The sequence below is a fragment of the Castor canadensis genome, chromosome 19 (assembly GCF_047511655.1).
Source record: "Castor canadensis chromosome 19, mCasCan1.hap1v2, whole genome shotgun sequence".
Taxonomy (NCBI): Eukaryota; Metazoa; Chordata; class Mammalia; order Rodentia; family Castoridae; genus Castor; species Castor canadensis.
In genome coordinates this window covers 38620012-38643936 of record NC_133404.1, presented here as the reverse complement: position 1 = coordinate 38643936, position 23925 = coordinate 38620012, and the positions used below count along the sequence as shown (strand labels likewise).

Genomic DNA, 23925 nt, shown 5'->3' with positions numbered 1-23925 from the left:
AACAGAGAAATTTATCTTGTCCTCACCTGCAATTCACCTTTTATTTTCTAATTATCACTCCAGGTTAGGTCCTCCGAAGGCCTTACTTGTGACCAATTCTCAGTCTGAAATGTGGTCTAGTGATACCCTTGTTTTTATTCCAAGTATTTTTTTCACTGAAGTTCAAATGTTTTTCTTTAGTGCAGACCCCCCACTAGCACAGAGTTTTGTACTCAGGTGAAAAGAAAATAACTGGAAAGGAATATGTCAAGGTGTCAATCATCCTTAACTGTGGAGAGGGGTATTGATAAATCAATTTGCATAGTCAGACTGTTCTATAGTTTTTATTCCCTACATATTCTACAATACACTGTGATATTAAGGAGAGAAAATACATATATAACCCTCTGGTTGGAGTTACTAGTGGCCCACAGATGGATGGCCCCACCATGCTATTAATGCTTAAGAGCAGGGTGAGCAGTCCAGCAGGTGGCCACAGAAACCTACTCACCTTTTGTCTTACCTCATCTCTTTCAAAAGTGAATTACCTGCCTAGCCCCAGAAGGCATTGGAGAGCAGAACCATCTTTATAAAGATATTTATCTTCTAAATAGGAAACCCCAGAAACCTTTAAACTCAAAAGATTGAATTTCTCCCAAGGAATTTGGGATACCAGGACAGCTGGTAGTGAAAAATACTTAGTGTCTCTGATCATTATACCTGAAAATAGCCCCCTACTCTGCCTTCTTCTTTGGTAAAATTAAAGGACGTTGTAATCATTGTTCTTTATTTTCTCATACCTGGGATTGGGATCATTCCTTTTGGGGTGATATGATGATGCCAGCAGAGGAAATATGGGATCCCCTAGGGGAGGAATGATGTGGATGCCAACAGCCACACTCCAGGAATTATAAATTAGTAGAGGCCTCTAAACCCATTTTTACCATCCTCATGTACCCTTCCTTCCCTGCCTTGCTGGTCCTGTTTGGTGAGCAGATCTCTCACTTTCTTTCAGCTGTCCTTGCACAGCACCAGGGGCTCCCCCACATTCTAGGTGTGCAACCTTGATCATTTCATTTCACAGCTTTATCAGTCAGTCTTTATCTGCAAAACAAAACTAGTAATATTTCCTTACTTAGAGGGCTGCTGAGAGAATTAAATAAATTAACACATATAAAGTAGATAGCGCAATGCCTAGCAACTAATAATCACTCACTTCCTGTTGCCTGTTATAATTACCATCACCATTATCAGTACTATTTGTTTATGATTCCAACAGCTCCTCTGTTGCAATGCACAACAAAGTACTAAAGGCTCAGAATATAAACATATTCCTTCTGACAGCCTCATGCAAGAGCAAGAGCTTCAGGGTTCCATGGCTGTGTATTTGAACTTTGGCTCTACCATTTACTATGTAACCTAATTAACTTCCTTAATGCTATGGTTTGAGTGTGTCCCCTTCAACATTCAGGTGTTGCCAGTGTGTTGCTGTTAAGAGGTGGGGACTTTAAGAGGCAATTAAGCCATGAAGTCTGCCCCTCAAAAATGGAACAAAGTCCTTTATAAAAGAGGCTTTGCCATTATATGCATGTATGAAAATAGAATAATAAAATCCATTACAAATTGTAACGATAAGAAAGCATAATCGAGGGGGGATAAAAAGAGACTTCACACAACCTTCTGCTAGCTTATCCTTCTTCCTTCTGCCATATAACACAGCAAGAAGACCATCACAGACCCCAAATGCCAACACCTTGATCTTGGACTTTCTAGCTTCCAGAATTCTGAGAATGAATTTCTCTTCTTTACAAATTACCCAATCTCAAGTATTCTGTTATAGTAGCAGAATGGACTAAGACACTTAGCTATTCTGAACTGTATTTCCCATCATCAATAAATATTAAAGCAATATTTAAAAGATGAAGACAAAGCACTTGCCCTGCAAGCCTATTATATGGATCAGATGCATAGCACATCCCCTGGCATAACCTATGTGCTCAATAAATGACCATTCCCTTCCCTACAAAGATGGCATCCAAACATCACATGTGAAGTTTCACCAGTGAGAATAGCCCAAGGAAGAGTTTCAAAATATGTAAACTTTATAATCATGGTTTTTCAATTCACAAAGAATATAGATAATTTTTTACCTCCATTACTGCCTATCTGTCCTGAAGTGTCCCCACTCATACTGAGACTCCCCAATATGTACATAATAGAGATCACCCTCCACTAATCCCAGGTTCCCTTACAGGCCCTGTTCATATTGGAGACTTTTATAACTCCCCTCTCTGGCACAATGTACATGTATAATGTCCCAATACCATTATTGGGACTTTTTAGAACACTGGTTAATCCTCTCTGATCTATTTGATTAATAATGGTTAGGTGTTTATCCTTAATCACTGTGTTAATCAGACTTTTGTCACTATGACAAAATACCTGACAGGACAACTTAAAAGGAGGAAAGATTTATTTCAACTCATGGTTTCAGCCCATGGTCAGCTGGTTCTATTGCTGTGGGACTAAGGCATGGAGCACTACCTCACTTCATGGCAGACAGGAAGCAGAGACAAAAAGGAAGAGGCTAGGATAAGATACAGCTCCAAGAATATCCCTCCAGTGATCTACTTCCTCCAGCTAGGACCACCTCCTAAAGTTTCCAGAGCCTCCCAAAATATCACTACAACCTAGGGACCTAGGATTCAACTGTGGGGGATATTTCATATTCCAACCATAACATTCCACCCGTGGCCCCCAGTGGTGCATGGTCATCTCATAAGCCAAAATGCATTTGGTCCATCTCTAATAGTCATCAAAGTCTCCACAGTTCCAACATTGCTCAAAAATCCAAGTTTAAAGTCTCCTCTGAGACTTAAGAGAAACTCTTAGCTGTGAGCCCCTGCAAAATAAAAAAACAGGTTACATATTCCCACGATACAGTGGCACAGAGTCAACACTGGCATCCCAAAAGGGATGAATGAGTACATAGAAAAGAGGAATGGGACCAATGCAAAACTGAAACCCAGCAGGGTAAACATTAGATCCTATAACTCCATGTGTGACATCCAGGGAATTAGTGACATTATGTTCAAAGGTCTTGGGTAGCCCCACCTCTATGGCCCTACCATTTACAACTCATATGGCCACTCTCTAAGATGGGCTCTCCTCACTACCTGCAGCTTCCACTGGCAAACATGTTCCTGGCATCTCTAACTTCCTGAGTTCACCATTGCATTTTCTGCTTCACCTTCAGAGATCCAGGTATTGTACTTTCAGAGGACCCCTGCAGGGATCCTGACCCTGCCACACACTGCCTAGCCTCCCAGATCTTCATTTGAAATCTTGGTGTAAGCCTCGATGACCCTGTAACTCCTGCATTCGGCATGCCTACAAATCCAGCATCACATGCACGATGCCATGGTCTGCTGCCAGTTACAACAGTAAAGGGGCCCTCTTGGGCCATTGTCACCATAGCCTCAGAGTCCCTGGATGGCTAACCAAGGGGAACACTTCTCTAGGCAGCATTCTCGTCTCCAGGTAAAGTCTTTCAAGTGAATTAAAACCTTACACTCTTGAACCTGTGATTAGTGGCATTTGGCTAACTCCTAAGACATCTTTCCCATTCTCCTCATGCAAAGGGCCTGGCTTCTGTTTATCGTTCCTATATTACTCTTCAGCAGCCATATATTCCTTGGTCCTAACTTCTTTTCTGAACAAACTGTAAGTTTTTCAAGCCTTTCTATTCCAGTTTCACTCACAATTCTCACTGTAAATTTGGCCAAAAGTAGCCAGCAATATCCATGCTTCAGCCTGAATGCTGGGTTGCCTTGAAACCCCCTCTGCCACATTAATTAGTCTGTCCCCTTTAAATTCAGTTTCCATAAAGTCTCAGGGCATGGACAAAACACAGACTAGTTCTCTGCCAGAATGTGGCACACATAACCTTGAGTCCCCATTCTCATCTGAAGCCCTATGAGTATAGTCTTAACTATCTGCATTTCTATCCACACTCTGGTCTTCTGAGCTCCCACCAAAATTACCCACTGAGCTGAGCTTACAGCAGTCTATGACTTCTCCAGCCCTCTTTTCCAAACTACCAAATTCTTTCTCCAAACCAGTTCCAAAGACTTGAGAACCACACGCTCCAGTTTAGTCACAAAAACAACTCCGCTTTTCTGGTATCAATTTTCTGTGCTAGAGACAGAATGACTTAGAAAGGAGGACATATTTATTTTGGCTTACAGTTTCAGAGGGTTCAGACCATGTCAGCAGTTCCCTTACTGTGCACATGAGGAGAAGCTGAACATCAGGGCAGGGAATATGTCGTAGAGCAAAGTGGGTCACGTCAGGGTGGACAGGAAGTGAAGAAGAGATACAGGAAGGGCCCGGGAAACAGATGGTCCCCCACAAGACACCACTGCCCCCCCAGTGACCTACTTCCTCCTGCTAAGCTCCACCTCCTAAAGCTTTCAGAACCTCCCAAAATAGCACTTCAGCTGGAGACCTAGGCTTCAACCCATCAGCCTGTGAGGGGCATTTCATATTCAAACCATAATAACCACCCTTGGTTTGATAAGATATATTTGCATAAGAATAGACACAAGGATTTGTGGATTTCTGTCATTCCTGAAGATAGAAATCATCTTCAAGCTATGCTGTAACATATACTGTCCCAGGAAATTCTTACCTGGAAAGATTAAGCAGCTTTAGCATTTGTTGAGCAACTTCCTAAAAATCTATTTGCTTGAATGTCTGTCACTTCATCCTTTCCAGGATAGAAGTCCCTTTCTCAGAACAGAAAATCACTCAGCCGAGATTATTAAATTCCACTGTACCCACCAAGGTTTGCTTCCAAACCCTCTCCTCAAAATGTCCCCCAGCCCTGAGAAATCATATCACAAAATTTGCTCAGTGTCAATCAGGATTTCACATGGAAACACACACTTTGACCCACAGCACTCAAATCCTGTAATATCTCAGCCTAGAATTCCCTGCTCTGACATAACTGATACTCAAGATAGGGGTGTCTTACCTACAATACGCAGCACATATGCCTTTGCAATAGGTTATTTCGGTGATTCTCCCAGGGAGCTAATTTAGAAGATATTTCTGGACAAAACAGCCTTTGTCAAGGCTCCTAAATCATATTACAAGAACAATGAGCTGCCTACTTCGCGATCATGACACCAGTTACAACTGTGAGTACTTATTTACTGAATGTTTCCTATGTGCTCAGCAGTAAGCTAATCATTTTACATGGATCATCTCATTTGTCTCATGGAAGGGATTGAAGATAAGCATTATTTTTCTCCTTTTACAAATGAAGAGGCAGAGAACAGCTTATTTAAGTCCACTGAGCTTAAAAATGGTATCTCTAGGATTCATATGGAATCCCCCATCTGACTCTAAAGCTGACATCCCATGTCTTCCCCAAAGCTCTTGATGCTGTTTAGCCATAGCTTTCTTTTCTTTGGATCCACATACAGACACTTAACTCTTACCACTAAAACCAGCTTCCTGCAAAATGTTGCTGAAAGGCTAACAGAACTATAGTCAGCAGAACATAGGAAGACTGAGGGGCTGGAAGGGAGCAGCTTTCAGTCAAACCCTCTCCTCTATCTTCCCCACTTCCTCTTAGGTCCCCAAATTGTAATGAGAAGTTGATTTTAAATATTAAACTGTAAATGGCTTAAGGAGCCAAGTAAATGGTCTATGGTAGTTCTTTGGTCACTGGAGATGACATCTGGGAACCTTAACATCCAGACAGTGACTCAGTGAGGCCAGCACAGAAGTCAGGCCCAGACGTGAATGCAGTGCCTCTGAGAAGGGCAGCAAGTCAACCTCAGCCAGTTGCAGCAGCTGCTGCAGCAGTAGCACCTTGGCTCCTGCACAAAGGAGGAGCAGCGAGACACATCTAAAACACAACTAATCTTAATGCCATCAGTAACGGAAATTATACTCGATAATCATTGGCTCCAATAAGACTAATGATACTGAATTCATTTACAGGTATTTCTTTCTCTTTGTAAAGTAGATACATTTCAGTAAACTTGGCTGTAAAGTAAATGTTATTTTCAAGCAAATCTTGTTTTCCCATTGACTGCTTTTATAAAATTAAAGATGTTCTTCCTTAGCTCAGAAATAGTGGCTCAGATAATAAGAAACTGGCCTGGTTTTAAATCTAGACTTCTCTACTTATTTTACATCTACAGACAAAGTCCCAAAGCAGAGGAATTTCTCTACTTTGAAGAAATCCTGGGGTCCACATTTTCCTCTGCTTTCACACATCTCTGCTGTCCCCCCACCCAGCCCTTCACGCGTACACTGTCTATGGATGTTAGACAGCAATGCTGTACTTAAAAGAAGGACCACTAGACGTGAAACTCCAATTCCACATTCTGCATCCTGTATACTAAATCAATCTTTATCAATTCTTTTTTCTTTTTTTTGGCAGTACTGGGATTTTAAACTCAGGGCCTCATGCTTGCTAGGCAGTTGTTCTACCACTTGAGCCACACCCCAGCCATTTTCGCTTTAGTTTATTTTTCAGCTAGGGTCTCACTTTTGCCTGAGACTACAATCAATCCTCCAACCTATGCCTCCTGCATAGCTGAGGTTACAGGAATGAGCCATCATGCTTGGCCTCTTTATCGATCCTAAGCTACTTTTTATCCATGTATTTTCCAACATTAATGTGTTCTTATTAAAGATGGTATTTCAATGCAATTAGCAGAATTTTTTCCATTCTTATTGGCACATAAAAATTAATGCCCCTTATAGTCAATATCTTAGGTTCAGCGAAAAATGATTGATAATGTCCAATATTGCTACTTTGAAAATTCTCTAAAAGGAGTTGATTCCCAGCAACAGGTGGATACTTGGAAGGTTTGTCCGGAATATGCAAATAAGCATTGAGGCCTTTGCCCTGAAAGCCAGATCCAGCTGCTTCTATGACAGTAAATTACAAACTAAACCTGCCCTCATACCCCCAAACCAAGTACTACCATAATCCATTCAACGCACATTTATTTAACATCTATGCTGTGCCGAATGTGCCCGGCACTGCTGTAGTCACTAGGGACTCAGCCAAAATGAAAACAAAAGTCTCAGTTCTAAGGTGGCCTGCATGCTGTGAAGGTGTAGGAGGGATGCAAACACACGCCCACAAAGTAAAATTTCAGATACAATAAGTGAAAATAAAGCAATGATGCTAGAGTGACTAGGTGGGGCCACTACCTAACCTTTCTCTACCAATTAATATGTGAAGCACCTGCCTGTCATAGCATTCTGTGTTCCTGGTCAGATTGCAGACCGCAGACAACATGCACTGCAGGAAAAAAAATCACATGGTGTTGTAAATATCACCTAGATTCGGTCTATACTGCACTACAAGACCCGAGCGTAAGAGAAGGAGTAAAGTCTTCTGCACACTTTAGCCTGCAGCCCTTGGCTGTGTCGTCCAATATCACATCACTATGAAATCCCAGACCTTTGAAACGCAAGCACACTCCTTAAACTTAGCTCCTATTTCTCTCTCTCTCTCTCTCTCTCTCTCTCTCTCTCTCTCTTTCTCTCTCTCTCTCTCTCTGCCCTTCCTTCCCTCCCTCCCTCCCTCTCCCCTCCTCTCTTTCTGTCCTTTTTTTTGGCAGTACTGGGATTTGAACTCAGGGCTGCACACTTACTAGGCAGGTGCTCTACCACTTGAGCCACAACTCCTGCCCTGCTCCTATCTCTCTTGATATTTCCATCCTCTCTCCTGTCACCAGGACTGTACCAATGAGAACCTCCTCCTGGCGACACACACACACACACCCCACCTCCATTCTCTCCTCTATTGAACAACACGTCTCACAAAAGTACCACTTAGAGGCTTCATCTCCCACTTTAAAATACATGTAACAGTTCCAAAGAAATCAGGAAGGCGTCTGGTGTTCTCTGTATCTCACTGTATGTGGGAAGGAATGCTGCGTGTGTGTGCCTAGGACTGGGGAACGGGCTAAGGGAAAGGTTGATTGAGGTCACTGGCCCCCACTGTCACTGGCTTCACCATCATTCATTTACCTGTAGTGCCTCCTCAAAAGAATTCATTCAAAAATAAAAAATAAGCAGTTTGATTTGTTTTTTTTAGAAAAGGTTTGAGTGTCTCTAGGGTAAAATGAACAAACAAACTTTAGTGCCAATACGCCAAGTGCATATTACACAATCGGATGGATCTGCCAACATCTCTGAGCCTCAGAGACCTCTCCGTAGAAAATGACATTCTCACTCCCTCACCGGTGACATTTGGGGCTGGATAGCATTTGTTGTGGGGGGTTATCCTGGGCACTGTAGGATATTTAGCAATAACTTGGTCTCTACTCACTAGATACCAGGAGCACTCCTGTCACAGATGTGACAACTGAAAACGTCCCCAGACCTTGCTAATTGTTCCCTTGGGAGCAAAATCACTCATGTTGAGAATCACTGCCATAGAATAGCTAAATATTTACACCTGCCTTACAGGACTACGGTGAGGATTAAATGAGATAACATATCAGAAGCTACTTTTTCACTTGCTATTTTTAGAAGCCTGCAGGCAATCACCTGACACACGTCTTGACATAAATAAATAATTGCACAGTCAATGTTGAATGTGATAAGGAAGCCACCATGTGCCTGCAGAGTCATGGGATGTTTATCTTTTTGTCTATCTCTTTAAATCTTTGTGATCCTTTATCTTTGTCAATCCATAACCAGTCATCAATTGTGCCAGAATGATACAAGTTCTAAAATCTGAAAGGTTTACAGCTCAATAGTCCTAGGTGTTAACCCCTGGATTCCTAGAGTGAAAACAAAGTAATCGGATCATCTGAAAAGCGCTGAATTTGCATGCTTTCATTTGTCTATTCCTTTGTTCACTCAGAGAACTTATTCTGAGTGTCTGCTGTATAAAACACATCAGAGTTAATGACTTGAGAAGTCAGGATTAATGGAAGACAGTCCCCAGGGCTGAGGCTCAAATGATCTAAAGTAAGGGTCAGCAAACAGTCCACAGCCTGTTTTTATAAAGTTTTATGGGAACACAGCCATAGCTATTCCTTTATATATTGTCTATAGCTGTTTTTGCCCTCGAAGGGCAGAGTGGAAACTGTATGGTCCACAAACCCTAAAATATTAACTATCTGACCCTTTCACAGAAAAAGTTTCTAGAAGGAAGATAGACACTGAAAACAATCAGGTGTTATTCAACACACAGGGGAAATGTTGGGAGACAAATTTAAAATTCAAAATGATTTGTGCCAGGATTTTCCAAGTGGCGGTAAGAACAAATTAAGAGTTAAGCCTTATAGAGGTTTATTAAAATCCACCATTATACTCCCACTTGTTTAGATGTTATTGATGATCTTAGGAGGGAAAAGTTTTTCCTGTTTTACAGATAAGGCAGTTCAGAACAGAGCCCCTAAGGACCATCTCTACGGTGGCCAGGATTTGACTCTCACAAGAGTCGGCTTTAAAGCTACTATGTAAATACTATTCTCTACCATGTCTGACCCTCTTAAAGAGTAAGAGGTTTGAACCCACAGCAAATGCACAGAACCTTCACTCATCACTCTGTGTCTGCTTGGTCACTTTTACGCTCTTGTCAAAAGAACAACATGGTCGCCTTGGGAAAGTGATTCGCCATCTTGCCTTTACTACCCACCAGTGTAATCCCAACTAGAAGCCAACCTTCCTCATTTAAATAGGTTCTATTCAATGTGTAATTAGGTCCATTACTCCTAGAGACCCAAAAATTACTTGAGGAGGGCCTGAAATGAATACAATACTCTGGATCTTTCTCTGGGTGAAACTTCACTAGCTCTTTCTTAGGATCACTCCGTAGTAAAGCACAGCACACCTTCCAAACCTCCCAAAGAAAGCATCACTTTCTGTTTCAATTGTAATCCAAACAACAGCCCAAGTTCCTGGGGAATCCCATGAGAATGGTCATTTCAAAAGATTTCAAATTTGATTTCTTCCAGTCCCTCAGAAACTTCCCTGGAAGAGTCACAGTCTCAATCAAGAGTCAAGAAAATAGAGGAGGAGAAGACAGACCAAGTTGTCAATAATTGGAGTCTTCACCTATGATCCTATTGTATCTATGCTACTGGTGGAGTGGTTCAAGTGGTAGAGCACCTGCCTACTAGGCATGAGGCCTTGAGTTCAAACCCCAGTACCACCAAAATAAAGCCTACTGTATCTGTGTCATATATGTGACATTTCCACACAAGACTTCATATTTTAAATTATTTTCTGCTACTAATGAATTTTCATAGGGCTGGAGGCATGGCTCAAATGATAGAGCACTTGCCTACCAAGCACAAGGCACTGAGTTCAAATCCCAATACCCCCACTAAAAAAAAAAGAATACTCAAGATCCTCCTCTAGTGTGATCTTCCTGTTTATGGGAAACCAAACTGAAGAGCACTGGCAAAGGACAAGTTCAAAGTCACACAGTGAGTGAATGGCCAAACACAAAGTCCATATGAAGGGTAGGAATAATCTCTGAAATATGAAGAGTCCTTGCTTTGGAGCCTATCACGAAAGAGTTCAAACTTTAGTTCTCCATTTAACCACTTGTGGGATATCACCTAACTACATATTCCTGCTATGTAAAATAGGGATAATAATATAATTGTTATATAAATGAGGATAATTAGAATTCAGTGAAAGTGAGAGCCAAGCGGTGAAGAGCCAAGGGTTGATATTTCACCATGAATAGTTAGATCATTATTCATTGCAGGTAAACAGTGACTCTCTCCCCCCTTTCCCACCTCTGACAGCTCACCATAACAGCTCATGAAAATACCATCAAATGGGATGATGGATGGTGGTGAGGCAGAAGGGCACGGTCCTTAGGTGGTGTCTTCCATACTAAGTGAGAAAGGTAACAGGTTACCTCAGGGGGAGGGACAGATAGAGAAGCTAACTAAAAGATTTGCAGCTGTTAAACAAAGGCAGCCCTCAAAAATCAGCACTGAATGGTCCCTGCTCTCCTTAACCCCTCCCTCCGCCCCCAGTAACATCCCTGGGATTGCAGCGAATTCCATCCTGAGCTCTGTTCCCCCTGCCTCCTCCTGACTCCCTTAAATAATGACTGAGCAAGTGCCGCTGAGACCATCTTCAGCTAATTTCCTTCAAGACATGCAAGCTGCTAATGCTGGGGAGCACAGATAGTGTGCAATAGCAAATATGGCCAAAATTAGATTAAAATAACCTCCCGATAAATAAATTACTCACTGAAAATAAATATTGGTCCAGCGCGACAAAGATAACTAAAAGAACAGCGCCACCACATGGCGTGAAGGAGTACTGCACACGCTGCTGCGACAACTGGGTGGGATCAGCACACCCAACCCACTGAGTCAGCCTATCAGAGAAGGAAGGGAAGACGACAGCTGAGGATAAGTTGCATCCTTTTGCTTAAAGTTTTCTCAAATAGCTTATGTACTTATGCAAAAGACATAAATATTTGGCAGAGAAGACTGAAATTTGAGCCAAGGGGAAAAAATGTGCTACGTTGAACGTGGCATGACATAACAGGAGTCTGTAATCCTTCCCGTTCCTGCTCCCTCCTCTCTCTCACCCCATTATTCATCAGCCTTGACTGATGCTCAGCCTCACAGCAGACACTGGACCCTCCCTCCACCATGCTGATATTTGAGCATCTCTTGTTAGATTCCATTCAAATATTATATGGAGTGAACAGAATAATGTTCTTTTCTACATAAAATGACAGATGATCCCTTCCAAAATAATCCTTGCAATACTTAGAAAATATTTATCTAGCTTCCTTTGAATGTATGGTCATATCTTCTTTGGGTTAAGTAAACTCAGCTTCATTTATCTCTTCTGGGTGTAGCACAGAGCTCAGCTCCCAAAGATCTGTAGGCTGGCAGGTAAACCCTACAGCCCACCAGCTGTGTGCATTACTTAAGCTTTTCAAACTTCATTTCCCCCACCTGTAAAATGGGGATGATAACACCACCTTGATGGGCTAAATGTATATACAGTGCCTGACATACTAAGAACTCAATAAATGGAAGATACTTGTGTTGTCATTTCAAATCAACAGTGTGATGAATGTAACTTGCTATGCTGCATTCACACAAAGTCAATCACAGCAGTCCACCCCAGTGTGACAAATGCAAAACTCTACCGATATTATTTTAAGCAGATGTTTGGCTCATCACTGAAGTGTATTGCATGCTTCTCCAGAAGTTATAGTAAAAGAAGAGACATCGGGTCTATAATGACAGCACAATTTGATTCCCTCCATAGATGGCAATGGGGCTGACCTCTTCTCCAAGGCAGTGTTAGTGAGTGTAGGAGGGTTAAATCAAGAAACTAAAATCTTTCCTTATCCAACATTAATCTATTAGAAACTTCTCTGAGCACAGTCTAATGTAAGGAGTAGGGGAGCTATGGAGTTATTCCCAAGAAGAAAAATGTGCATATATATATATATGGAAAAATAAATGATCACTGATTACAGTATGGTTAGTCCTTTGAACTATAAATGTAGGGCTCTATGCAAAGGTTAAACAGAGCTTAATGCTGGACAGAGATGTGGTTGGGTGGTGCCCAGAGAAATCCTCTCACAGAGTTAAGTGTTGAGACCTAAAAAGAGCCTAATTTAGCTGGCTCTCAGAGCTCTGAGTGGGGCACTTCCTCTCTCTCTCTCTCTCTCTCTCTCTCTGGTCCTCAGTTTCCTCTTGTGAGAATGAGAAGAGGAAAGGTATGATCCATGGTTTCCCGGGTTCTCAGGAGCGCTACGTTTCTCTGAAGGTGTCTCCTAGGCCACCTTGAAAGGAATCTCCGGGAGGTGGATGAACAGGGTTCTGAGCTCTCTAACTCAAAAAATTTACCTGTTAATTAGCTCCATTTAGTCATTCCACAGTGTGGACATAGTTCAAAACATCATTTTGTGTACCATTGTTACTTATCGTTAAATAAGAATTAAAAATCAGAACAAATGGTTGAATATCACTGTACTAGGCAATCTCAAACTCTGTTGCAGTTCTGACAGGCTGACTCTCGAGCTGCATGGGGAAGCTGAAGAAGGAAACACACTGTGTGGACAGAATCCTGGGCTACCACACCTGTAAAGGCAGGTCAAAGCCCCCAAAGCAAGCAGTGCAAGTTCCAGGCCATGTGGAAACACAGAATACACGTGTAGGTCCTAGGAAGGCTTCACTGATCTACTGGCAACAGTGTATAGTCATGACAGCAAAGGAGTCACAGCACCAGCCATTCTCAAACACGTATGGCCATTCTGAGGACTTCTTGGAACTCCCAGAATTCCTACAAAGACCTTGCTTTGGTGCACTTCAAAATTAGCCCATTCTTTGACATTTTGCAATAGAGTGATCTGGCAATCACAGTCTGCATTGCTGATTACCAGGCCTCAGCAGACAACTGTGGAGAGAGCAAGAAGCTATCTGTTCATGATCAAGGTTCTCAGAGCTTAGGATGCCTTCCCTTTCTATGCTCCATAGCACACTGCTGCTGGCTGTCCTTGTGAGCCAACCAGACAGAGAGCATTAACTGGGAAGAGCTGTGAGAAGTCTCATCTTCCTGCCAAACTTCCCATTAGCTCTCTTGCATCCTTCCCTGCCTCCCTTTCTCCCTTCTTCTCTGTCTCCTTTGTTTTCCTTTTCCTGGCCCCTTCTCCATGTCCTGATTTCTACAAACTTCCAGATCCTCTAAATGCTAATTCTTAAGTTGGAGACTGCTCTCAAGCAGACTCATTCCCTTATTAAGATTTAGGGCCTGAACCAGAAGGTGTTTCCTTGTTGGAAGACTATGACCTTTAAATCTTGCTGCAAGGTTAATGTCAAGACATTATTTGAAGATTCATTCCTAGAGCCAGCACAAATCAGGCATAATCCCATTGCTGTGCCTTGTTCAAGGGCCGCTTCCAGGGCCACAATTTTTCAAAACTGTATTTATGCCTAATACTGGTGGGAGGGAGGTTAGGGAGTGAGACAAAAGAGGGAGGGGGGCAATGAGATAAGGAGAAAAGTCTTAAGGGATCAAAGTCAGAGTGGAGACAGAAAGCAAGAGGACAGACAACATGCTGTTTTGATTTACTAGAAAATAAAATTAGCTGTATTGAAAGTAACACTATTTCTTAAAGCTTTGTTAAATTTTGGTAACAAAAATCTAAGCTGTTTTTTAATACAATAAAGCAGAAAAGGGCACAGCTGTCAATGGAGGAATGTTTAGGGTAGGATTTGCGCATGCTTGAGTGAAGAGAAGAGGACTGATCCAAGAAAAGGCACAGAATTTGGATTAGAACATTCAAATCCAAAACATAGGTACAAAAGGACTCTGGAATGAGCAATGATCTTTTAATTTATAGAGTCCAAAATCACTGAGACAATTGGAAAAGCGGCCTCAGACTTCCAAGCTAATTTTGCCTGCTGTTACTCAGGAGGGAAGGGATGAGAGGTGCCTCTTGGTTCATCTCTCTCATCCTATTGGCCTTTTATCCTACACTGGCAATCACTCCTTGCTAAGAGAGAAAGCCAAAGCAAAATAATGAGATTTTGTTAATGTGAGCTGAGGGTTCTTTCCTTTTCTTTGTATTGTAAGAGTGGCAGATTCCAAGTCTCCCAGATCTCTAAGCCCTGTTTTTTTCTGTTACTGGTGGGAGTTGATGCCAGACAGCCACAAATAGATAGGGTCTTGATGACCTCAGATTCCCACCCCTACCCTAATGTTTATTGTCACAGGAACACTGGCTGCTCATCTAGTAAAGATTTCATTCTAGCTTTATTGGGACTGGCGAATGTTCTTCATTTGAGATGCAGTTACAGAGATCTATCACAAGAGCCAACTTTTTACTAACTAACAAGCATCTATCAAGGCCAGAATAATCACTAGGTAAAAGAAATGTACCTTTAGGAGCTAAAGGTTCACACAAACATTCCTAGGTATTAGTGCCAGATGGTGAGGTTTTGAATTTGAGACAGAAACTGACTTCCCTCATTTAAATTCGACTGATATGAACTTGCTCTTGGATCCAAATCAAACGACATTCTATGTCAGGCCTTAACTATGCATGACATGTGGACAATATAAAGCAACTGGAACGTTTGTGACACTCATGCCCCATAGTGACCCCATCCTACCTGGACTGTTGCCATCCATGCCAGACACTACACGTCATGCACTAGTTTGGTTAGACTTATAGAACAAAGATGGCAACTGCCTGGTATGCGTTTATTGTTCTTCCGCAAATCCATAATAGACCTGCAATCTAAATGCAGCCCCTTTTCCTGATGAGTTCACATAGGCGCTCAGAATCCTGCTATCTGCACATTAGAATTACTATTTGAGCTACAACCTACCCGCCTTCCTTTTTCTAAGACCCTCAAGATCCTCTGGAGCCTTTTCCCGTCACAGTTAATTAGTGAATGTTCATAACGATGGTCTGACTTCTATGATCTTATCTCTTATAAATCCATATCAATGATTTACCAATGCTGAGGAATTTAAGGCAATTATGAAAGAAGGATAGTTATATGAAATATCAAAAAGGTATCTGCAGAGGGGTCTGTTGAAACTTTGAGTAGGCTTCAGCTCAAGTGTGTTCCCAAATCTACATCAGTGATTTCTGAGGCAATTTTAACTCCATTAGTATTGGGGATTGGTAATGTCTGAAGACAATTTGCTTGGTTACATCTGGGGGGTAATATCGTCTTCAGAGATGTCACTAAATATTCTTTGGTTGCACATAACAAATGCTAACAACAAAGAATTATGTGATCCAAAATGCCAATGATACCAAAGATGAGAAACCCTGATATAGATTAAGGCTGAGCATTTAGTGGGAGAAAGAATGTTGGAGTGCCTCTAATCCAACCCTTTCATGTTATAAATAACCAAAGATCCAGGCAAAGATCTGTATGGACAGCTCAGCAGGATTAGCAAATAACCTTACACGTCCTTGTAATGGGACACTAAAAGCTGCTTTGTATGAGGAGGACAGCAGGCTGTAGGTTCCCTAACAGTTTATTAGTGGAGGTAAATAGAGATTAGTGCTACAAATGTTGAGATCTTTGGATCTCGGCATAAATTGTTTGTTTCAGGTTGTAGGGGATAGTATTGCCATTTTTTATATATGTAAATATCACAAACCATTCATTCATTAAAATTGTTATCAACAAATATTTTTGGTTTCTTTATTGTGCTGATGCAAGTAACACATTGATCAATAAAGATCACCCTGTTCCTCAGCAGCTTCTGTCTGCTAGGAGAGATGGACAACAGCATTTCAATACAGAGCAATCAATGCTAAAGGGGATAGTCTATGGGAGTGTAGAGGAAAGGCATACAACCCAGGCTTGGTAACCAAGGAAAGGTTTGTCAGAGGAGGTGATGTCTGAGCCAAGCTCTGATAGAAGAATAGGTATTTGAAGCCCTAATTGAACTTCCTAGTACAGCGCGCTCAGCTTGCTAAGCCTGGCCAGCATGTTGAAAATCTGGCTACACACGCTAAACCTGAATCAATCCATGCTTGTACCACCTACTGTTTTTGTCTGGGCCAAGGCACCATGATCCTTGCCAATATCATGCGACCACTTGCAGGTTTTTATACATTGGAAGTGCATTTCATATGCAGATCTTCAACCATAAGCTTAAGGACTAAGGAATGCGTGTGCGTAGAAGAAGGCTTTACTCAGCTATCTGAGGTCCCTTCCTGTGAAACACCAAGTCTACACCACAGAGGCTGGGTTGGGAGGATTCAAGAGAAAGCTACAGCTGGCCTACCAAGCTATTCTCATCTCCTTTATATGTGCAATTCAGCACTCCTTCGTGTGGCTACATCCAACACCAGGCATTAAAATGGAGAGCAATACAGTGAGCAGGCAAACAATGAGAACCAAGGTGTTAAGCTGAAATAAGTTCGATGTTAAAAAATGAATGGTCACTCCCTAGATCCCTCAGGTAACATTTTTCCATCCCTCCCTATCTCAAGAGAGCCATAACCCCTCACTCTTCACTCCTTCTGACCTGCTCTCACTATCTTCTCTCTACCTGCAGGTCATAAAACTGTGGATAGACTTGGGTATCATATCAAGTTCCAATAAACTAAATTAATTCAAGCTTCACTTTTTTCTCTAGTCTATAAAGGGAAACATCAAGTGAATTCCCTCTTTCTCTGTGCTTATGGTTGACAGATATGTATGATTGGGGGTAGAGAATATTTATTTATTTATTTATTTATTTGTAAGTTTTATTAAAGTTCACCCATTACCTACAGGCCTGAGGCTCCCTATAGAGAAACAAATATCTCAATGAAGGAGCTGGTTTCCAAGGTGCCAAATTAAAACAGATAAAGAGGTAGAGGAGAAAAAATAAAAATATGAAGCTAAGACTTCTTCAGTCTAAGGTGCATCAAGCCTTCTATTATATTGCATACCTGAAATTGGCTCCCAATGTAATTAGGCTAGGACTACTAGGGGGAAAAAACTCACAATTATTCAGAACCCCAGAGCTACTTTTTACAATCACTCAAATAACTGAAAAAAGAGACAACTTTTTAATATAAATTTGCTATCAACACCAACATTGCTAAGCAATTCCCAACATTCTACATGCCCAAGTCATGAACCAAATTGAGAACCAAATGCAAGAATCAGCTACCCTGAACAAGCTCTTAGGAACCAGGAGTTTATTCCAACAATCCTTGCGGGCCATTGACCTTGTGGGCCGTTAGAAGGAGCTGGAGAGTTCCAGGGCCACAGTAAACAACATATACCTTTCAGAGTCATTTGTCTTTATATATGGATATGCCCATATGGGGAAATGTTACTTTCTCTTGGGATCCATGTACATGGAACAGCCATAATATTCTCCATCCCAAAGACCAAGATATGACTCTACTTCCTTACAGGTCAGAAAGGAGCCATGGGGGCAAAGGAGAGCCTTCACTAAAATAAGAAGGGAAAGAAATAAACACTCTTAAAAGAGATGCTTACTGGATTTCAGCAATGCTGCCAAAACTTCAGTGGCTGCCCTGGGAAAAGAGAAAGACAAGTGAAAAGTCAATGTTCAACAGTCTTTTTTTGTCAGCCTATGGATCCCGTAGCCAGTGTATTTGTTAGTGCCAGCTAACTGGCTCATTATTTACCAGGTACCAGGCATCCTACTGACCACTAAAGAGGCATAAATACAGAAGTCGCAGAGTGAAGTACACATCTTGCAAATGGGTCTCTGAAGCCCCCTCAACTGCTAAAATTCTTCTCCCTTCGTCCTCCTTGTACCACCTTCTACCTTCACCAACTTCCTTGTACAGCATGCCTTGGCTTTTCTGTTCCTCACACCAAAGTTCTTGTCAGCCTCCTGATTCATACCTAGAAGCACATGGGAACTCTGGAGAATGGTTGGGAAGGAGTAGAGTTTGGAGGCTTTGTGAGTGCAGCAGTACAGTACAAACTTCCCAAAACACTCATACCCACACATTGGAAAGGGAGGCTGTTTCCTTAGGATGAAAAATGGTTTTATGGCAGATTTTCCTCCAAGTGCATTGCTGTCTCCCATGGGGGAATCTCACAACCTTTGCAGCAAAAAAAGAGGAAAATGTGGATGAAAAAATCTTTTTGTCCACTTCTTAGTGAACCTTGAGTTTGTTCCCTAATTTTAGGAAGGACACATGAAGACCTGCTGCTATGATTTGAATGTGTCCTCTAAGAGCTTTCATACTGAGAACTTAATTCCCAAACTCATATGTTAATGGAATTTTGAGATAGGGCATTGGAGAAGTAATTAATATTACATGAGTTATGAAGGTGAGGCCCCGATGATGGCACTGGTGGATTCCTATAAAGAGGGAGAGAGCCCCGAGCTAGCATGCTTGCTCTCTCTCAATATGGATGTCCTCTTCCATGTTTTGCAGCAAGAAGGTCCTCACCTAATGCTCCAAAGATGCTGGAACCAAGCACTTAGACTTTCCAGACTCCAGAATCATGAACTAAATAAACCTCTATTCCTTAGAAATGTCTCAGTCTTGGGTATTTTTGCTATAGCAACAGAAAATGAACTTCTAATAGACCTACCAGGAAGGCAGAGGAAAACTTAACTGGCTTTGAGGACAACAGTATATACAATTCTAGGAAAAAGAACATATTTTGCTTTTTTGCTTTTTTAAAAAACAGATATATTCTGTCTACATGGCCCTAGTAACTTACCTTTAAGGCCTATAAAAACAGTGATCTTTTTCCCACCACCTCTGAGGATTGGGAAAGCAGACCAAAAGAACTAGATAAACCTTCCAAGGTCACACAGACACGTGAGTAGAGCTGGGACCCCAAACCCAAGCATCTCATAACCACCTCTGCTTCTTCCCCCTTGCTGTTCTGAATAATCCCTCACTGGTCCTGACCTTGCTCTGCCTGGCCAACAAAAGATGGGTCCCTTTGCAAAATATATTATCTAATACTGAACAACAGAGTTAGCAGTCCAAATAATTGAAAGAATGAATAAGGTAGAAAAGTAAAAAATGCAACACTTGAGACACCACTGCATCCTGTCACCAACAAAAGAGTCCCATAACAGCAAAGGCCCATAACTCACTGGCCCCAGTACAAACCCATAGCTGGGACAAATCCCAGCTCAGGGACACCAACACGGGGCAGTCATAAGGAGGTTAGGGCCAGCTCTCATTGAGGGACTAACTTGTTGGTCATTTGGGTTTTTTTGGTTTTTTGGTTTTTGTCTTTTTCTTTTTTTGGTGCTAGGATCAAACCCAGGGCCTCGTGCATGCTAGGCAAGTGCTGTACCACCGAGCTACATCCCAGCCCTTGTTGGTCATTTGTAACCAAGTTTTCCTCTAATCAACTTTTGAGTTCTGCAGCCCCACTGTTACAAGCTCATAGAGATGTAGAAACAGTGGGTTGTACCTTCCTTAAGAAGGAACTTATTGAAAGTATTGCTTGGAATGCAAGACAGTATGGAAAAATCCAAGTACCGAAATAGATAGCTTAGGCTGGGACAAAAAGAAAATCAGAGGCTAAGTGATAGAGTACTTGCCTAGCATGTACAAGGCACTGCGTTCCATCCCGACAACCATAAGAAAAGAAAAAGTTGATATTTTAGGGAAAAACAGAGCAGCCAAGTTAAATTTACCAAAAGAGGTTAGCAGAAAAGAAGGAAACTGTGAAAAAAATGCAAGAATGAGAGTATTCCAAGCACAGTACCTAGCCTAGACCTGGATCACTGGCCAAGTTTATAAGGGTCAGTGACCTGACATTTCTGATCTGCAATGCACTTTCATCTTAGGAATGAGAGGTGATAAGGGCTCCAACCTAGAGAGTGGGTAGGATGAGAGGGGATGAGCTAAAGGAAATTCAGAGACTTGCTGCTCAAAGTGTGGATCTCTAACCAGCCACCTCGTATTTCCTGAGAGACAAAAAGAAATGCAAAAGTTCAAGCCCCTTCCTGGAAGGCTGAATAAAGTCTTTATTCTATTAGATCATTTCCATGCATGGTAAAACTGGGAACAATTGATTTAGAGGATGAGGCTTAGTCACACTTTGGTTGTTGAAGGGATACTCAAGATGACTCTAGATATTAATTCTAGAAAGTGTCAAATAACATGACAATATAACAAATGTGATCTAAACAGTGATATTATAAGACATGGTTGGTGTCACATCAAATAATCAAGGCTGATTCCTGGGGTACCAAAGATTTGTTTCTTGACAGATCATAATTTGGGGATAAAGGTTTAGTATAACAAAGTACACTCTAGGGACAAGGATGGAGACAAGATTTGATGGAAGGGGCATAGCTCAAGCTGTAGATCGCTTACTTAAGCAAGCCCAGGCCCTGGATTCAATCCTCAGTATGAGAGGAGGAAAGGAGGGAGGAAGAGAGGGATGGATGGAAGGAGAGAAGGAGGGAGGGAGAGAGAGAGAGAAAGAGAGAGAGAGATTTGAAGCCAAAATCTAGCATTCTAAGAAGTTTAAATTTAGTTCTGTAGATAATAAAAATCATTTTTTTAAATCAAAGATGGAAAAGAGAGAAGGAAGTTATAAGCAAAGAATTAACAAAATTTGATGAAATGTTAGTTAAATCTCATAACTAATGGCATTCGGATTTTTCACACTGCCTTACATTCTCAGCAACACAAACTTCTGTGAGATAAGAGTGGGGCCACAGAACCCAAAAGCTGATAATGGGAAAACTTGGTTACAAATGATCAATGAAGTAGTCCCACAATGGGAGCTGCCCTCACCTTGTTATATGTTGGTCATCTTGGCCATGGATTGCACTGGAGTCTGTGAACTATGGATCTTTGATGTTGTAGGACTCTTGCAGGTTTGGGGATGCAATGGTGTGTCAAGTGCAAAATTTTTATTTTATTCTGTGTTAATTTAATTTGTTTCAGTGATGACCTGAAATATTTATGCTGGATTAGTAGGAAAATGAGCGATTCACCAATAGACTAAAGAGGAAGTTGTGTTGTTTAGAGAAAATAATGGCTTTGGTTTGGGCAGTGCCAAGTTCAAGATGAAGAACTCCATCCACAGGAAACCTACATGAAAGTATTCAGAAGGCTGTTGGAAGCACACATACAGAATTCTGAAGGACACTCAGACATGGGAACATGTATTTATTAATTATCATAATAGCAACAATAGTTGTAGCCATGGAAACAGGTAATAACCTATGAGGAAATTTAACCAAGAGCCAGAATAGAAGGCTGGCCCAGGAAAACAGTAATACCAAAGGGTCAGAGATGTGCAGTCAGAGAAGGCAAGGAATCCTCAGTGTTCACTTTTGAAAATGAAAGTCTCTAGATTGTCTGGGCCCATCGTTTTTCATACTACATATTGTAATTCAATGTTGGTTTGGAAATCAGTTTCATAGGCTTGTAAATTAACTACACTTGAAATGTAGTGAAATTAGTTGCAATGGAATGGGATATGTTAGTGTCATCTCATGTAGCCAAGGTTAGTAGCGATATGAGAAACTTCTCTTTCATTACACACATGTACATATACATACATATATATATATATGCTTTGTTGGGAATGTGATATAAATGCTTTCCTTTAAAACAATCTTGTAAATATATTGTTTAGGATGTAATGATTATATAAGATCGAAACAAGAATCAGCTAATAAGAAAACTGAAAACACTTGGTCTCCCAGCAATGCCTGAGATCCAGCCTCAGGACACCATGTGAATGTTACCATGAGGCTCTTTGTTTTGTTTTGTTTTCTACTCAGTGAACGTCTGCAGCACTAGCCCACTGTGCAAGAACTGTCCTTTACTTCTCTCCTCCATAATTGTGGCATAAAGAAAGAATAAAACCCATCAGAACTGAGACAAGTACTTTGTCATCCAGTGGTTATATCTCTAAAAAGTAAAAGGTATGGTGGTTCACTTAGGAGGATGAGGCACAAGGATTGTGAGTTCAACACCAGCCTGGGTTACCTAGTGAGATTCTGTCTCAAACAAACAAACAAACAGAAAGTAAAAGTTTAAATGATTAAGAAAATATTCAGTTCCTTCCACTAGAAAAAAATCTAGCCCACTATATTCAATGAGTGAACTCGAACCCTACTTTGCACCAGTGGGTTGCTACTCTGCGTAGCATGAACATCCATTGGGGTTCTGGTAGGTCCATTGATTCTAGAGAAGAGGATAAGGAGGGCACCGATCTCTGAAAGTTTGAGCCATAATATCATCCCACATTGTGTGAGCTTCCTGGTGAGCTGTCCCCATGAGATGAAAAGTAGGTGTGTGAAAATATCCTCCATCTGACTTTTCCTGGTTCCCCATCAATGAATGGACCATTTCAGAAACTTTTGAAGAATATCTTGCTTCAAAGAACCACAACAGCAACCAAAGGCAAAGTGGAACGACCTCTATCCTACCTATTTTTACAAATTAGGACAACTCAGTCAAGACTCTAAATGTCACACTCTCCTCAGAAAAAAAAGCTAAGCTTAAACCATTGGCAAATTCATAAATACTCTCTTGTTAGGATTTACCAAAGAGTCACAAAGTTGTAGCAACTCAATTGACTTCTTCAGGTTGAAGTACATTTTAAGAGCCATTATAAGAGTGTTTAATAAATACCACTACTATTTAGGGAGCCCCTATAAATGCCAAACACTGTGCTACATGTCCAGTATACATCATTATACATCACATTGATCTTTACAGGAATAACATAGGATGAAATCATTCAGCTCTGATTTACAAAGGCAACAGGGAAGTCCATAAAGAATAAATAACCCAGCTAAGATCTAACAGCCAGAAAAAGGCACACGAGATACAAGTCAACTTCTGCCCTCTTTAAATCTAATGCTCTTAATCTCTTCTCTATGCTTTACACAATTCTAGAAGGCATCTAAAATACATCTCAGTGTGGTTTCCTTATCTTCCAGATAAGGAATATAAAGTCCAATTCCAGGTGACTAGGACAAGATCACAGGATTAATGCAGCACAGAGCCAATGAAGCTAACTTGTCCCGGTGAGTCCACAGCATGACCTGGTTCTATGTGGTACTGTTAGACTACAGCTTGAGTTAATTTAGACATTTAGTGGCCTTGGAGACAAGGACAGAGAACACTATCAGAAGCAAGTCACAGAAGACTTTGAAAACCAGGGATGAGTTGCTGAATTAGGAAGAAGACTTGAGTTTGAAGCTCAATTCAGCCTCTTTTCTGGTCTTGGAATCCAGATTTACTTGATCTCTCTAAACCTCATAGGCCATTTAACAGTAAAGTGGACATAATAAGACCCAAGTGATGGATGGTGTGAAGAGTGAGATAATGAGAAAATTGAACTAAACTAAGCATACCACATTCCCTGAAACACAAGATCAGCTTGAATAGTGTAGCATCATTGGATGGTGGAAGGTAGAACAGGCCTGAGGGAGGAAGCAGGTATATCTGTG

The 23925-nt window shown here is 41.3% G+C and overlaps 1 protein-coding gene across 3 annotated transcripts in view; it reads right to left on the bottom strand.

The window, feature by feature from the left end:
• The window catches only part of Agbl1 (AGBL carboxypeptidase 1), a 780759-nt gene that overhangs the window by 651169 nt on the left and 105665 nt on the right, over positions 1–23925 (bottom strand). For 2 of the 3 annotated variants that reach the window (XM_074061490.1, XM_074061492.1), the window contains exon 6: positions 17991–18028. The exons of the other annotated variant lie outside the window; for it this stretch is intronic. In XM_074061490.1, the coding sequence (XP_073917591.1) occupies positions 17991–18028 (38 nt within the window). The remainder of the gene's footprint in view (positions 1–17990; positions 18029–23925) is intronic. 3 annotated transcript variants of the gene reach the window in all.